General features: G+C 36.6%; 1 protein-coding gene across 2 annotated transcripts; it reads left to right on the top strand.

Moving 5' to 3' along the window:
- cratb (carnitine O-acetyltransferase b) lies at nucleotides 1–17,948 on the top strand. 2 transcript variants are annotated; one of them, XM_088328413.1, is made up of 15 exons: nucleotides 1–353; nucleotides 1,367–1,585; nucleotides 2,853–2,971; nucleotides 3,046–3,099; nucleotides 4,613–4,778; nucleotides 7,437–7,611; nucleotides 12,510–12,600; nucleotides 12,712–12,799; nucleotides 12,863–12,963; nucleotides 13,031–13,150; nucleotides 14,040–14,162; nucleotides 15,582–15,717; nucleotides 15,796–15,858; nucleotides 15,930–16,067; nucleotides 17,745–17,948. In XM_088328413.1, exons 1-15 carry the CDS (start codon nucleotides 288–290, stop codon nucleotides 17,763–17,765), a joined length of 1,680 nt encoding a protein of 559 aa, XP_088184539.1. In that variant the 5' UTR covers nucleotides 1–287; the 3' UTR covers nucleotides 17,766–17,948. The 2 variants fall into 2 exon arrangements, with proteins under 2 accessions (XP_088184539.1, XP_088184538.1); XM_088328412.1 differs by having other exon boundaries at nucleotides 17,500–17,946.

The raw sequence follows: 17,948 nt of genomic DNA, 5'->3' as shown, positions 1-17,948 counted from the left end.
TTTCCTGAAGCTACCGTGACGTCAGCACGTGTGCAGGCTTGTCTGAACTGGGTTCGCTTCAGTTCGTGGGTCGTCGCAAACTCCGAACTTTTTCTATTTAGGCGTTTTTACTTTACTTTTCTGGATCAAGGAAGGTTCTTTCGCATGTCCTGAATGGGGCAAGGCTCACTCTGGATCAAGTGAACCGTTTGCGGCGGTGCTAAAGCAGGTTTAGGTGCTATTTCTGTAGGCCGAGCGCTTTTTGATTGTTTGGGTTTTTTGACAGATGCAAAAAGGCCGCTGCAGGCATGTTGGGGACAAACATGATTTGCAAGAAAATCCAACACGGAGCGTGCAGGCTCTGGTTTGCACGAGTAAGTATCGTGCAAGTGGGCAAGTCCTTACTATTGTGATTAGCATTTTACGCACGCATGTTTTTGATAAACTACCAAACCTACTTTGCTTTTTAGTAGCAGACTAATTAGCTTTCACCTTCGGCGTTGTAATTCGAGGTAAATCTGTTCTGGGAAGTTTTAGACTGTTGTAGCCCATAAATGGACGTCGTAAATGCAACATGTCCCATGTTAAAGCGTATTTAGTCCGAATATTGATACGTTTGTTTTTATGTTTAATTGAATGCGGTTCAAAATTAGTATTAAAAAGTGGCTAATAGTTGTGTTATGCTTCGCTCAGCCGATTGGCTCTATTTGTTTTCCATTTATAGTTCTTAAGATTTTTTTTTAAGATTTAACAACCATTTTGAGCTGCAATTAAGGTACTTTTCAAATGGTTAACTCAATAACGTCCCTTACACGTCTTTTCGATCTCTTTTAGATATCTTTCTAGGTACAGAATTATACCAAGACGTTTTAAATGCACAAAGAAAGACATACAAATTCTGAAAGAGCCAAGAAGAGATCCGCAGGTTCGAGAGCTTTCTCCATTCGGGCCCCGGTGTTGTGGAATGCTCTTCCCCCTGAGATTCGATCTGCAACCTCAGCGGAACTGTTTAAATTTAAGCTTAAAACACACTTCTATTCTATAGCATACGAATAACTTATATTTTATGTTGACAATAAGAAAATTGGGAATTAATAGGATTGTATTTTTTTCTTTCAAAAATTCATACTTTTGTATTTCCATTGAATAATTACCTTAGTTTTTCTCTTTTTTTTGTCTTTTTTTGTTTACTTATTGGAACATTTTCTGCATAATTTGGGTCATCTCGGACAAAAAAAGAGACCCAAACTGGGTTTATTTTTCTTGAGCAAAATGAGGTCATTTTATCAAAAAATCTCAATCGGGTCGTAAAAAGTGACAAAAAATAATGTGACAGATTTCTCTTTGAGAGATGACCAGAAAAACCTTTTGCCCCCTCCCCATCCAGGTGAGTCAGGAGTGTAGCACATCGACTTTTGTGCCGCCCCAGCCGGTGCCCCCCCTGTCCCAGACCCTACAGGCCTACATGCAAGGCCTGGAGCCCCTCATCCCACCTGAGGAGCTGGCCCACACCCGCAGGGTCATCCGGGACTTCTCCAGACGGGGGGGCCTGGGCCTTCAACTGCAGAAGTGCCTTGAAAAGAGGGCCAGGAAAACCGACAATTGGGTGCGTTTTCTTGTTTTTGTTTTGTTTTTTTTGTAAAGAATTGTTTCAATCGACCCTTTCATGGCCTACTATGTTATGTCACCTGTGACGTTATGATCAAAGCTGAAGGCAAAATAATACTTGCGCTGGTCAGAAGACTGAGGAAAAGAAAGCTGTTGTAGTTCCTAGTTGTCGTCATGTTGTGTTGTGTGCCAGAATAGGAGGAAAGTTGTGCATGATTATAAATTGAAGTTTTACAGGATCCCATGGGACACTGCTGATCAAAGAAAAAAAAGGGGGTTTGGCCAAATGCATAAAAACAAAAAGATTGGACTGAGACACTCATGAGGATATGTTGGGTGTGCAGCGCACATTTCATATTACGTAAGAGAAATTAAACATAATTGTTGCTATTGAGTCTATATTACTTATCATATTGGGAAAGTATCTTGTATCTAATTCAAGTACTGTATTAAGCACATGTAAATATTTATGTATTGTTCTTTTAAAAAAAAAAATAATAATAATTTTTATTTATTGTAGGTACAACAATCGTTTGCGATGCATACTTTTTATTTTCGACACACGCGGTGTTTACAAGGCTACCGTTGGGGTTTAGGCTACATGTTAACAGTTCGCTGAAGCTAAGAAAATCACCAGATACTTTGCTGATATCAGCATCATAATCACCTTTATTATTGTATTTCAACAACGAGATTACGGTTGCACTCCAGTCGGCACTTGATATACAATATATAAAGACTGATGAGTAGAGGAACCGCGACCCCACTGAGGATAAGTGGTGCGGATGATGGATGGATGAATAGAGAAAACTATGTATGTATAATGTCCCCTCTAGTATAAAGTATTTCCATAAATTCATATACGATAAGTAATATGGACTTAAATGTTTATCATAGTTGCTATTACCTTCTCTTACTTGACATGAAGTTTGTGCTGCAATCCTGAGTATTTTTGAATGAGCCTTGGTCCAATCTTTTCGCTTTAATGCATTTAACAACTCTAGTCTTTTCCTTTGATCAGAAGTGTCCGCTGGGATCCTGTAATACTTCAATTCAAGATCACTCACGATTTTTCTCCAATTCTGGCACACAGACACACAACATGACGACAACTAGCAGCTACAACGGCATTCTCTTACTGTGTCTTCTGACCAGCGGAAGTATTCTTTTGCCTTCAGGCTAAGCCCCGCCCACCGTATACATCACAAAGTTTAGAAATAAATGAAAAGGGTCCATAGGGTTTTGGTTGATGGATTTTTGTGCAGATCAGCGATTGGTGGGTGCAGTGGGCCTATTTGGAAAGTCGGCTGCCGTTGCCAGTGCACTCCAACCCAGCCATTTCTCTCCCCAGGCGAGACTACAACGGATGGAGGAACCAACTTGTGTGAGTAACCCCCCCCCCAAAAAAAAATTCATCATGCAATTATTTGTAAACCATCATTCTCCACATGTTTGCAGGTTTGCCTCCAAGCTGATTGTTGCAGTCCTGGAGTTTAAAGCCAAGCTGGACTCGTAAGTCCTAACCCTTTATGCCGTTGTTGATGTGGAGTAGGCGTGGCCAAGTACTGTAGTACAGCAGTAGTAATCCTGTAATAACCTAGTAATCTACAGCCCCGCTATTTGTGGGCCCCGACCTTTTTCGGCCTTGTATTTCTTTTGCAATTTGATCTTGGTATACTATATATACAGACATAGGGAGGAGACTGTTTTTGTTGTCATGGCAACAGTATCCATTACCAACCTTTTATTTCACATCAGGGTATTTTTCCGATACTGATATCACCTAAGCTGATATCAGCAAGGAATATACACTGGTGGAAATTTGCATTAAAAAGTCAAATGTTAAAGTGTTTTCTTTTGGGTGACATGTGAATATTATTAATATCTTAAAAATTGCCCAAAAAATGCACAATTTTAAAATAAGACAAAAAGGTATTTAATAAACATTTGTTCATATAATTGTAATTAAAAAAAATACATTTATATGATCTGAATGTATACTATGATTTTGAAAGGAAAAAACATTATAGGGGAGGGGGCTCTGGGGAAAATGTTGGCTCCAAAACAAAGGCTTTTTAATTTGTTAATTTTATAGCAACATTAGAAAAAAAAATCTTAAAATTAGCCAAAAGAAATCTGCAATATGAGGTAGATTTTATTATTTACTTAAGTATATATTTTTTAATTTTACTAGAACAAAGGAAACTTTTGAAATTTGAAATAATACACATTTTTTGAAGTGAATGAGTTTTTTCAGTATCCTTATTTGTTTTGCTATTTTAGATAAATTTGTCATATATTGTCGTGTATATATATATATATATATATATATATATATATTCTCATTTACATTTTAGGTATTGTAACTTATTTGACATATTATTTGTATTTATATGTTTGTTTTTATTTGTCGTCCCTGTGTTTGGTTATTTTTTCCTACTATATTCTTTCCCCTTTCAAGTATATATATATATATATATTTTAAAATAATTTTACCCATTTTATTGATTCTGTTGTATGGGTTGTTTTTTATTTTTTTATTTTTTAAACTTATTGTATTTTTCTCCCACTGGTTCCTTTTTTGCAGTAGACTTTTTTTTTTTAATGTATTGTTCTTTATTTTAATATATTGCTAAAATGCCTGCCCTGCAGTTTGAATTTTTGTTAGCACTGTAAATTTTCTTCTTAAAATAAGTTATCATAGTTCAGATAACTTTTTTTCAAATGATATTATATGAATTTGTTTCCCTTGAATAATTTCAACATTTTACTTTTAATTAATTTTACGATAAATTTCTTAAAGGTTTTTAAACGGGATGTTCTTTAAAAACTATGATGAAACTTGGATTATATAATGTAATTTTAATATTACTCCTAGAAGTGAATTATTCAAACTAACTGGGGTTTGCTGTGATGAAAAATATTGGAAATAAACCTAGTATGTCCTGCTTTTATGCAAACGGCATTATAGGTGATTTTTGATGAAATGAGATACTGTTACTGATATCTATCTTCTGTGCGGTAGCGGGCATCTTCCGTTGGAGTACATGCGTGGCAAGCCTCTGTGCATGGAGCTGTACCCGCTGCTTTTTTCATCGTGCCGCATCCCGGGGCCCAAACACGACCACGTGGCTCACTACGGCATCGACCGCCGAGCTCCGACGCACATCACCGTGGTCAGGAACTATCAGGTGTGCGGCGTCGACCCGTGCCTGCTGCGCTTTGCAGCTTGTGAGAAGAATCACAAGAGATGGATAAGATCAAATGATGAATTCAATAATAATGAATATAACTGAATTCTTTAGGTAATAAATAAATTAATAAATTTAGGAAATAAGAAAATGATTTATAAAAGGAACTTTTTATATTTTATATATATATATATATATATATATATCCAAAAATAACAAATAATTCACATGTTCTTTAAATGATAATGAAAAAGAAAATTGAATTGAGATTTTCAACAACTAAAAACAAATAACTTGAGAAAGATGAATGTAATAATACAAAATGGTAGATAAACCTAAAAATGTAAAAATACATAATAATAAGTAAATAATATTTTTCAATAGTAACTAAATACAATTTTAAAAATAATGAACAAAAAAACATTTTTTAAACAATAAACATAAAAAAATAATACTATTTTGCAAATTATTAATATACATGGAATTTTAAAACTTATTAATTAAAAAAAAGATAAATAAGTCAGATTTTTTTTCGCCTAACATGCAATAGGTCCTCTGTTTGAGATCGGGTGAATAGTTTTGTTGGCCTGGAGAGAAATCGGCGGCACCAGGCTGTACTTGCCCAAGACACACCACAGGAAATTGTGCCCCTATATCTTAGTAGTTAAGGGATCCAAAAATATATAAAATATTAAAAGTAATAGTAATAATAATAAAAAAAAATTTTTTAAAGCATTAATAAATACAATTTAAAATATAAGCCAGAATTCTTTGAATAGTAAATAAATAAAAACTATAAAATGATATTTTTTTAATGAACAATTAATAAATAAAATGATAAACAAACATGTTTATTTAAAAATTAAACAAAAAAAATAATAGTTATTTAGATTAATAAATATAACACAATAAATGAACTTTTTGTAAATACTGAACAAATAAAATTAAACAAAGAAATGTTTATTTTAAATAAAGTTTAAAAATAAACAATTTGACACAATGATTCATAAATAAACAATGATTATTATGATTATAAATACAATTCAAATAGAACAAAGCTATTTTGTACAAACAGTAACTGTAATGATTGTATTAATTCATTTATTAATTTCAGGCAGTTACATTCTTTCTATATAAATATAACTTAAATTAATAATAAAATGTCTGAAAGGCTGTGGGGCAAAGAAAACGTATTCAATCCCAACCCTTATCTCATACGTACAACATTTAAAGTAAATTTTCGGCAACTTTTTATTGAATTGATATTCGCCGCAGGTGTGAGACATGTTGTATAGCTCAAAGGCATAGACAACAAATAATAGTTTTGTAACAGAAAGAAAACATCCATAACTGTGTAACAACAGGTAACAGACCGATAATATTACATAGTAACACGCACACACACACACATGTATGTATATATATATATATATATATATATACACATACATACAGTGGGCCCTTGCTACTTCGCGCTTCGACGTTTGCGTATTCAGAGCTTCGCGGGCCTAAATAATAATAATAAAATTAACTATTTTTTTTAAGCATTTTTGAAGGGGCGTCGCTACTTCGTGGTTCCACGTTTGCGGGTTCAGAGCTTCGCAGGTCTAAAAAATAATAATAGAATAAAATAATTAAAAATATATATATATATATGTATATATATAAAAAAAAATTAAGCATTTTTGAAGGTGCGCCGCTACTTCGCGGATTTTCACTTATCGCGGGTGGTTTTGGTCCCCATTAACCGCGATAACCGAGGTCCCGCTGTGTATGTGTATATATATATATATATATATATATATATACATACATACCTTGGTTTTCGCAGTCAATGGGGACCATATCCACCTGCGAAAAGTGAAAATTCATGAAGAAGAGTCGCACCTTTACAAAAGCTCGAGATGATGTCATTACCAACTCAGTATACAACCGTAACCAAATAACATTTATATATCTACAAACAATATCACACAACACATAATAGCAGTTGAATTAATGGTTTTATCAACGTAATACAAAAAATAAAAGAAATTGGTGGAGCACACGCAGCTTCATGTATGAGCGAAGTGCCCCCACTTTATTCAACCCCTGTGTGGTTGGACCCTTGGTTTAATTGTCATTATACACAACTAAAACATGAAAAAAGTGGAGGGGAGCGAGGGGACTGGGGATCCTCTCCTCTCTATCTCTGCTTCTCCTTCTAGTGTAGGAATACAATTGAGTGAGCAGCTGGCTAGCTGCATGCTAGCACCGGGTGTCCTCGAAAAGAGAATGGTCTCCACAATAAGACTGAATGTAGTGGTTTCACACAAGTTGTGGCTCCAAGTCATCTACTTCATGGCTAATGGACCTGGCGTTGGCAATGTACAAGGTCCGTAGTGGTGGCTTCGGAGAGTTGTTAGCAGTAGGCTGGACCAGCAGTATCCTTTTGCCAGCTCCCGGACACCACCTGAGTCTCTCCTGAAACCCGATGAAAATACCTCGAAGCACCCGCTGGTGATCAGCATTTCTTTGTGTTTATCTGTCTGTTCTTAGAGTTCAATTTAAGTGATTAGTTTATTTTCCATGTAACAATCTGCTAAAGGCTAGCTGTAGCTGTAGGCCACCTCGGCTGTTTGATTGACAACATATGCGTGTAATCACATATATATTCAGTTTTTCCAGCTGGAGGTGTACAATAGCGACGGTTCTCGTCTGACGGAAAGCCAAATCCACGGGCAGCTTCTTCGGATCAGGTCTCAGTCCTGGAAGACGGACAAGGAACCAATGGGAATTCTCACCAGTGACCACCGACACACTTGGGGACAGGCATACAATCGCCTCCTCGAAGGTATCAAACAAAAAATTGCACCACCAAAATTATTTTGTAAATATTTCTACTACTTTCCCTATATCAACATTGTTGTATTAATATTATATAATTTTACTTAATGTATTCATTATACTTGATTTAATATTTTTTGTGTGTGTGTGTGTGTGTGTGTGTGTGTGTGTGTGTGTGTGTGTGTACACAGTTTTTATTATAAATTTTTTTTCATTTATATTATATTCAACTATTGGAATTCATTTGTCTATTCGTTGATTGTTTTAGATTTACATGTTGGGTTTTCTCCGGGCACTCCGGTTTCCTCCCACATTCCAAAAACATGCATTTCAGGTGAATTGGCTGGTCCAAATTGTCCCTTGGTGTGAATGAGCAAGCGAGTTGTCTGTCCCTGTGTGCCCTGCGATTGGCTGGCAACCTGTTCAGGGTGTCCTCTGCCCACTGCCCGATGATTGCTGGGATGGGCTCCAGCACCCCCGCGACCCTACTCAGGATAAGCGGTGCAGCTAATGAGATGAGATGTTGACATTTTTTTCTCCTTTGTTTTAATCCCATATCAATATCATTTTCTTTAGAGGTCGCAGCTTTGATTCCCGGTTCATTCGTGTTATATGTTGAAGTGTCCTTGGGCAAGACACTGAATCCCCAATGCCCCCGATAGCAGGTAGTTGCCTTGCATGACTGACGCTGCTATCAGTTCGTTAGTGTGTAAAAGGGAAAAGTGTAAAGCGCTTTGGGAGGGTTTCATTTACTTGAAAAGCGCTACATAAATGCAGACCATTTACATTTATGTTCTTTATTTTACTATTTTTCTATTTCACTTTTGCATTTTTGAATTTATGATTTTATTGTCAAATAATTTTTCCACATATCTATTTTATTTTTTGACTTTTTTTATTTATCTATGTAGATTTAAGCATGTGTACATCATTTACAGTTTTATTTTTATCAATATTATTTTATTTATTGGAGCCATGTGGTGAAGGGGTGCTCTTCTCGTGAGAGGTAAGAGAATTCGCCCACCGTGGTCTGCCGCGTGTCGTAAGAGGCGACTAAAGTGAAGGGGAGCGAGGGGACTGGTGATCCTCTCCTCTCTATCTCTGCTCCCTAAGAGACAGCAGGGCAAAGAAAGGGGGCCGGGAGATCGAAAGGTCTCGCAAACCCTAGTTATAGGGTCACTAAATGTGAGAGGATGTGGAAGTAAAGCGACTGAGTGGAACAAAGAAGAGATCGAAAGGATGATGACTAAAAGCAATGTTCATGTGTTAGCCTTGGGTAAAACGAAGAAGAAAGGAAAGTGTGAATTACAGCTTAGTGGTATGTATGGTAGAAAGTCTGGAGTTACGGGTGGATATGCTAGAGAAGGAGTGGCTGCACTTGTGAGTGAGAAAGCAAAGGAAAAACTGGTGGAGTGGAAAGAGATATCTTCCAGATTTATGTTGGTGAGGTTAAAGTGGGGGGGTAGAAGTATGGATGTTTATAAGTGCATATGGACCTTGTTCAGAAAGACGTGCTGAGGAGAGAGAGGGGTTCTGGAAGGATTTGTCCAATTGTGTGGCAAGTGCAAAAGAAGGGTGGAAAGTGGTAATACTAGGTGACCTGAATGCTAGAGTGGGTGATGAAACGGTTGAAAATGTAATTGGTAGATATGGAGTACCAGGAAGAAATGAGAGTGAGAATAAATTGATTGAGTTATGTGTGGAAAATGAGTTGGTGATTGCAAATACATTTTTTTAAAAGGAGTGTCGTGAATAAGTATACCTTTTGTCAGAGTGGATGGTGGACAGAGCACTGATGGATTATGTAGTGGTTAAGAAAGGGGTGTTAAGTAGATTGTTGGATGTGCATGTTTACAGAGGTGAAATGAGTGGTATGTCTGATCATTTTTATGTGGAAGAAAAACTGAAAATAGATGTATCATGGAGGGCTAATTATAAGTGTGAGGGAAGAGTAAAAATGTCAGAGTTGAAAAAGGCAGAAAAGGAAAGAGTTTAAAGAGAGGATAGGGGAAGCGTATGAACGGATTAGTAGAAGAGAAGTGGAGTGTGGAAATGGAACGGAAGTGGTTTAAAGAGGCAGTGTTGAGGAGTGCAAAAGAAGTGTGTGAAATAAGAAAAGTTGGTCGAGGTTTTAGGAAAGGAAGTGAATAGTGGAATGATGAGGTATCAGAGGCTGTTCTAGAAAAGAGACATGCCTTTGAGGAGTGGCTGCAAGATAAGAGTGGCGATGCGTATGAAAGGTAGAAAGTGAAGAAAAGGTTGGTAAAAGCGGCAGTGGAAGCAGCAAAAAGGAAAGCAAATGATGAATGGTGTCGAAAGATAGGAGTAAACTGAGGAAAGGAGAAAAGTGGTCTGGAAAGAAGTGAAAAGAGTAAGAAACTGTGAGTCTGGAAAGGAAAAGAAAGTGAAAGATAACGATGGTAGATTACTGGTTAGCGGTAGTGCAGTCAGGACGAGATGGGCAGAGTATTTTTAGGAGTTGCTAAATGTGGAGGATGGGAGAGAAGTGAGAGTCGAGGCGATCGGTGGTATGGAGAGAATGCCCGTGTTGGGTGATTTAAATGTGAAGCTTGTGGAAAATGGGAGGTGCAAGAGGCAGTGAAAGAAATAAAAGGGGGGAAGGCGCCTGGGTTGGATGATTGTACTGCTGAATGCTTGAAGAAGGTGGCACAGCTATGATTGAGTGGTTGGTACGCTTGTTGAATGTATGCTTTTCAAGTGGTGTGGTTCCTGTTGATTGGTGCCATTGTATAAGGGTAAAGGTGATAAGTATGAATGTAGCAATTCTAAAGGTATCAGTTTGTGTTCTGTGCCGGGTGAGCTGTATGGAAGAGTCTTGATTAAGAGAGTGAGAGGAAGAACAAATGAGGTGGCGATGGAGGAGCAGAGTGGTTTCAGGAAAGGAAGAGGATGTGTGGATCAGGTGTTTGCAGTACGACAGGTGTGTGAGAAATATTTTGCAAAAGGTAAGGATGTTTATTTGGCTTTCATGGACTTGGAAAAGGCGTATGACAGAGTTGATAGAGAGGCGTTGTGGCAAGTGATGGTGATGTATGGAGTGGGTGGAAAGTTGTTTGAAGCGTTGAGTTTTTATGTGAACAGAAGAGCATGTTTAAGAGTAGGGAGTGAGACAAGTGAGTGGTTCCCTGTGTTGACTGGTGTGTGATGTCAACAGTGGAACAGTGTGGCAGGTAAGTCAGTTGTTTGCAGATGACACTGAGCTTGTGGCTGACTCTGAGGAAACATTGAGAAGGTTAGCGTTTGGAAGAGTTTTTGATAGGCATAAGTTATGTGTGAATGTTGGGAAGAGTAAAGTGACGAAGTGTTCACGTGATGGAGTGGGCATGGCGTTAGAAATAAGGTTGCATAGACAGGTGCTGGAAGAAGTTGAAAGCTTTAGTAGGTACTTAGGTTGTGATGTGGCTGCAGTTGGTGGAATGGAGTGCGAGGTATTGCACAGAGTGAATCAAGGAAGCAAGGTTTTGAGTACTCTGAGGAGAGTGATGAGCAACAAGAGTATGAGTATGGATGTTAAGAGGGGACTGTATGAGAGTGTGATTGTGCCAACTGTGTTGTATGGTGCAGAGACTTGGAGCCTGAACGCAGATTTGAGAAGAAAATTAAATGTTTCTGAAATGAAGTGTTTGAGGACTATGTTAGGAGTGACAAGATCAAATAGACTGAGACATGAAATTGTGAGAGACAGAACTGGAGTAGTCGTGGATCTGAGCAAGCGTGTGGATAAGAGAGCACTCTGTTGGTTTGGACACATGGAGAGGATAAATAAGGAGCGAATATTGAAGAGGAAGCAGAAGTCAATGGAAGGAGACCAAGAAGAAGGCTGCAATTGACGTGGATGGATGGTGTTATGAGTGCACTGCAGTTAAGAGGTCTAAATATAATGGAAGCTAGAGCTCTTGTTGGTGATAGGAATGAGTGGAGAGGTGTTGTGAAAGGATAGTGGGATGTTTGGACGTGTTCTAAGGGATGGGCAAGGCACCTTTATGATGCGGCAGGGGTAAACCAGTGAAAGCTGTCGGGCCCTGCTGTTGAACAGAAGAGTGTGTTGTGTCACCCTGACCCGAGTGACATGGCCGCTTTAGTGTGTCCCGTTTCATCTGGAGGGACGAAAGCATGACCAACTTACAGTAGGTGCCAAGGTGCCTAACTTGTTAGGGTGTTTGGGCATTTGGGTTGGCCATAGTCCAAAAAATGTTTTTTGTTTTTTTTCCCTTTTTTTATTTTCTTATTGTATGTGTTTCGTCTGACGGAAAGCCAAATCCACGACCAAGGTAGATAGATAGATAGATAGAATTTATGCATTCATTTATTGTCGGCTTCATTTTATTTTTCCCTTTCTTATATCGCATATCAATTTCAATTTTCAAATTGTTGTCCCCCTATGTGTATCAATACCATATTAGTTTACCTATTTTATTTGTTTGAATATATATTATGCTTTTATTTTCATCTTTTATGTATTAACTTGTTTCCCCTTTATTCTATCCTTATATATATATATATATATATATATATATACATATATATGAAATTTTATTATTTGTGTATTGTCTGATTTAAAAATTATCCTATATCAATACATTTATTTGTGTATTCTCAGATTTCTTTAAAAAAAATTACATTTTTATCTGAATCAATGTCCTTTTTATTTCTTTTTTGCTAATGCACAATGCTAAAAATAATCATATTTATTATTTAAAATAATCAAAATTATTCTGATTTACCAGAATTTTAATCTTTTTTTTCTATGAGCAAAAATCTTATGCTGAAATGGATCATTTTTAAATATTTTTTTTAAAAAGGAAAAACTAATAGCAATAATAAATGAGCAAAAAAATTCTACCAATTTTAATAAGAGTTCATTTTTCCATTTTTCTACACCAGATAAACTGAACCGGGAATCTGTGCGTGTCATTGAGAGGGGACTTTTTTCGCTGTGTTTGGATTCTCCGGTTATGAGGATATCGGATGATAAGTATGTGTATGCTCATTTTGACATACCCCTTGAACCCCCCAGTAGAAGATAGCCACATTTTGACATGCAACACCGCGGTATAAAAAAATTGAAAACCGATTCGATTGGCAGATACGCCAGCCGCAAAGCAGCCCAGGTCCTGCACGGAGGCGGGACATTCTCCAACAGCGGCAACCGCTGGTTTGACAAAACACTGCAGGTGCGTTCACAAATCGGGTGGTGCCGCAGAGGCTGCCGTGTTGACGTTGCCCGTTTTTCACAGTTTGTGATAGGCGAAGATGGATCCTGGGGGCTTTTGTACGAGCAAGCCACGGCAGAAGGCCCGCCCATTGCCACTCTGCTGGATTATGTCCTCCGTCATTGGTTCGTTGTTTTCTTTTCTCGACATAATTTATGTGCAATGCAAATTATGTGCTTTATGACCCCGCAGTGAGAATCCAGACCCTATGAGAGCACCGCTGGTGCCTCTTCCTATGCCAAAGAAGCTTTACTTTCACATAGACCGAGAAATCAAGAGGGACATTGAGAACGCCAAGCAGAACTTGGATATGTAAGTTTAGAGGAAAAAAATTCAGGATGAAAGTTTTATTGTGATGTTTTTTTACATTTCATTTTATTTTTTGGGAAGCACATGTATATTTTTTGTTTCTACATTTTAATATATGTTTGTTTTATTTTTACCTTTTTTTATTGTATTATTTCTTATTTAGATGAAGTTTGTCTATTTGATTTTTACTTTGAATTTTGTGTTTTGAAAATATTTTTTTTTTTTTTCATTTTTTAAAGGTCACTTTTAACTAAGTTATTTTTTGGGAATTTATTTTTACTATTATTTATTTAATTTTCTATTGTTTTTGGTTTGATTTTTAGCTTTTTCTATTTGTATTTTTTAATCTGTGTCAAATTTATTTTTTATTCAATTTTGCTTTGATTCATTCGTACTTTTTATTTTACATCTTATTTATTTTAATATGTATTTTTTATGTTGGTATTTTTAACTGTATGTTTTTTATTTTTATTATTTCAATTTACATTTGTGCATTTTTAGTTTTTCTTGTTCATTTTTATTTATTTATTTTTTTTGAAATTTTATATTCCTTAATATATATATTATTGTTTTAACTAGATTTTCTTTTTTGTATTTTGTGGATGTATTTTTTTGTAAATTATTCATTTGTGATTTTTAGATTTTCAATTTTATTTTTTTTTAAGATTGTACTTGAGTTTTTTTCATTTTTAAATTATTATTATTTTTATTTTTTAATTGACATTCATATAAAGATGTGCTCATATAAAAAGCTGTCAAAACAAAAACAAAAATATAGCCGTACATGTATAAATCTAAAGAAAAGTTATACTATTTTTATTTTGTTCATTTTATTTTTGCGCACTATTCTGATCCAATCATCCTGAAAAATTCCACAAACTTTTTTTCCCAGCCTAATCAACGACTTGGACGTGAACGTATTCAACTTTAAGAAGTTCGGCAAAAAACTCCCCAAGCGGCACAAAATGAGTCCCAACTCCTTCATCCAGATGGCGCTGCAGCTTGCTTACTACAGGTACACAACAATTATGAAAACATGTCCAATTTAGCACAATTGACTTCTATAGCCATCCGTGGCACTAATCTAATCAAGTGTGGTTGACTTCTATGGCCTTCAATGACATTATCCTTTTCATTTCGGTAAATCAACATTTAGGACAAGAGTTGAAGCCCCAATTTGTATTATATTGCGACAACTAGTGGTATGAGGTTACTTTGTCCATTTATATAAAATACTATTGATTCAAATACTGTAATGAGAAAAACATGTACTGTTTCATAAAAACAATTTTCATTGTATTACACATCTTGAAGAAGCTGATATGAGTAACCGTCAGTTTACTACTACAGAATCCCGAATGAAGATTTTGCCAAGCTAGCTTGTCCTGGTGCTTCTTTTACGTAGCAGCTACTTAAGCGCACTGCCGTGCCCAAGTCCCATGATTTCTTTTCCACAGTTTCCTTCTCTGTCCACTTGGCTGCAGGCTGTGGCTAGCCACTATTATTGTTAGCTGCTCCTTCCTTGTTCTTTAAAGTCACTTCCCTTCTGCAGCTGCTCATGCAAGTTCCGTTTTTCATTTTCTTTCTAATTTTCCTTTTCTAGCCACTCATGTTAGCCCCATGACTGAAAGCTGTAACTAGTCGCTAGCCATTATTGATAGTATTTAGCTGCCACTGCTTCGTCCTTCAAGGTCACTCGCCTTCCACAGCTGGTCAAGTGGGTCAACCAAAGAGATCCGGGATTTTGCCATCATCCGCATTTTTCCCACTGTTTTTCTCTAGCCTTTTGTCTGTGCCACTTGGCTGCAAGGCTGTGACCCGACGCTAGTATTTTTAGGTGCTCCAGCTTAGTCCTTCATCGTCACCTGCCTTCCATAGCTGCTCATGCAACCGAACGTCTGAGTTCTATTATTTGGGCATTTTTTTACTTTTTTCCCCTCTGTTTCCTACTTTAGCCACTCATTCCACTCAGTTAGCTGCAGGCTATGGGTCATTTTTTTTTTTTTGGGCTGGTTCTGCTTTGTCCTTTAAAGTGTCATTCGCTTTCCACAACCAAACTAAAGTTTTGTGGTTCAGGCACCTGACATATTATTTTCTGCTGTTTTCTTCTCTAGCCCCTTGTTTTGTAGAGTTCCATGATTTGGCTTCATGACATGAGAAATTAAATCTTTTAATAGCGTTTTACAGTAGCCACTAAAGTTAGTTGCTTTCAACAGCTCTGACCAACTGCAGCTATTGGCTCTCTTTAGCAGCTCCGGGTGTATCCAGCTCGCTCGGTCTTTTGTTTTCGCTAGCTAGCCTTCATGTCTTTTGGGCTTCCGTATTGGGTCTTTTTCTAATGCCTCAGGTTCTTTCTTAACTACAATAACCTCCAGTGGTGGTTTATTGCACACTGTCACTTCAAGAATGCAACTTTTCCATATTTTTGCACTAGAGTTCACGGCGAGGTGTGCGCCACCTGTGACATCGCCTCTCAGAGAATGTTCCGCAAAGGGAGAACAGATTACATCCGATCGCCAACAAGCCAAATGCTCAAATTCATATTGGCTTTCATGGACCCGGCGGCGTCGGTCAGCGGAGATTAATCGGCATACGATCATAATATCAATATGAAATAGTTCATTAATTCATATTCAATTAATTTCCAGCGCGAAGTTAAACTCCAATTGCTGACAGAAGCTGTCGATGCCTACTCTGCGCTCACTGACCAGGTAAAAAGGAAATCAGTTTCAGTGGGAATGCCCCGACACTGGTTTGTTTGAGATATTTTTTTTTTCTCTAGGTCCTTAAAGGCCATGGCATCGACAGGCACCTTTTGGGGCTCAAGCTGGCGGCCATTGAGGAAGGACTGAGCGTCCCCAAAATCTTTATGGATACTGCCTTCGGATTGGCCACGCATTGGAAACTCAGGACTGGACAAGTAAGGCTTTTACAATAATTGCATTGTTTTCACTTCTGTTTTTGCCAAAAGAGAATAAATATAGTGTTTTTGTTTATTATTTTTTATAATTTATTATCATATTATTTATTTTTAATTTCAATTTTTTGAAAACATTTATTATTATACTAAAATTGAGGGAAAAATAGAGTACAAAATATGTACTTCTTTTTAAAACTTAAATAACTATTTTTACCAACAGTCTAAAATGAAATTGATAAAAAAAGAAATTAGACACTTATTTGAACTGATATGAAAATATATAATGTATAAAATTTATTACTACAAATGGAGAAAAAATGTTACATTTAAATAATAATTTCAAGGAAAATGTAAAAAAAATATCTCGAGAAAAAATAATGTATAGTAACATCTCAAAATTGATTTTAAGAGAACAGTAAAATCAGAAATCTCTCCAATGAGAAAAAATACTGAAATGTAAAGATTATTTTTACTAAAATTAAAAACCATCTACTTTGAGAGAAAAAAGTGTCTTAAAATACAGTAATAGAACTTAAGAAACTTAAGGAGAAAAATATTAACATTGATAAAAAGTAAAAAAAAAATATGTTAAAATGTGAAAAAAATCTAGTATATTAAAATGTCTGCAATAAGAAAATTAAAAGAAAATGGCAGCATCTAAACATGTACTATCCCTGCACTTAGAAAAAAAATGTACTTGAAAGAAACATCTCCTGGATGCAACTGGGACACAACATTAGTGATGTACTTGGGTTCATTGAGTGTTTCGGGTCTCACAACATCTAGCACTCTCGCCCAGGTGACCCAGCCGAGGTTGGTACTTGCGTCCCGGTAGCAGCTCACGGATCTGCCTTCTTTTGAGCCATAGCCACCTAGTGGCTTTTTCTGCAGCTTCGCTAGCAATTTAATGGCTTTCTTCTTGGCTGCCCCTGTCACACCCAACCATCCTAGAACTTTGCAGTAGGATCGTCCAGCAAAACCTGGCTCAAAATAGTGACATAGAAAATTCATTTAAAAAGACAGTAAAATGGGGTAAAAAAAATCCCAAGAAAATTTGAAAGAAAATGCAACGAGAACAAAAATACTTAGATTTTTTTTAAACTATTTAAAAATACTGTAAAATACAAAATGTACAATAAGGATAACATATTAACATTTACAAAATATTTGTGTTGAAATTATATTAGAAAACTATCCCTGCATTAAGAAAATGTATAGTAACGTCTAAAACTGAAGAAAAAGCACTAAAAATAAGATTATTTTTTCATACAATTATTAATACAAAAAATTACCTGATATTTTATCTGTGTCTGAAGTCATATTTTGCATTCAGATAAGTCTTAAAATAATATCAAAAACGTCTATTTTAACACTTTGCATTCTTTTAAGGATCTTTTTTTTTTTATTATTTATTTATTTATTAACCTGGAAGGTGCCCACTAACACGGACAGCGTGATGTGTTTCGGGCCTCTGGTACCTGACGGTTACGCCATCTGTTACAACCCACAATCGGATCACGTGCACTTTTCCATCACGGCTTTCAACTGCTGCGAGGAGACAAACGCCGAAAGATTGAGCGCAGTTGTGCAGGACACCCTGTGCCGGCTGCAGGAACTCCTGGAACCTCTCGTTTAAACTCCACAAATAAAGGGCTACTACTTGTTTTTTTTTTGCAGAAATTGCTTCTTGCAGGATGAAAGCTTCAGCATTAATCTCTCCTCGTATACATGGCATCGTTCACTGTCACCAGCAATTGAGATTTGGTGAGGCTGTGAAGGACCGAAGTCGAGGATGATAATTTAAAAAAAAAAAAAAAGTGTGGCCCAGTTTGTTGGGCGTGTTTGTGCACATTTGGTTAGTTTGGTTAATAAAGTTGGTGT

The sequence above is a fragment of the Urocampus carinirostris genome, chromosome 2 (assembly GCF_059441175.1).
Source record: "Urocampus carinirostris isolate Australia breed hairy pipefish chromosome 2, RoL_Ucar_1.0, whole genome shotgun sequence".
Lineage (NCBI taxonomy): Eukaryota > Metazoa > Chordata > Actinopteri > Syngnathiformes > Syngnathidae > Urocampus > Urocampus carinirostris.
The sequence above is the reverse complement of the archived record's forward strand: the minus strand, read 5'-3'. Positions and strand labels throughout refer to the sequence as shown.

Coding starts and splice junctions, on each gene's coding strand:
- cratb (XM_088328412.1), top strand. CDS start 288: ATGTTGGGGACAAACATGATTTGCAAGAAAATCCAACACGGAGCGTGC. Junction 3,100..4,612: donor TTTAAAGCCAAGCTGGACTC/GTAAGTCCTAAC, acceptor TCTGTGCGGTAG/CGGGCATCTTCCGTTGGAGT. Junction 15,718..15,795: donor TCATGGACCCGGCGGCGTCG/GTCAGCGGAGAT, acceptor ATTAATTTCCAG/CGCGAAGTTAAACTCCAATT.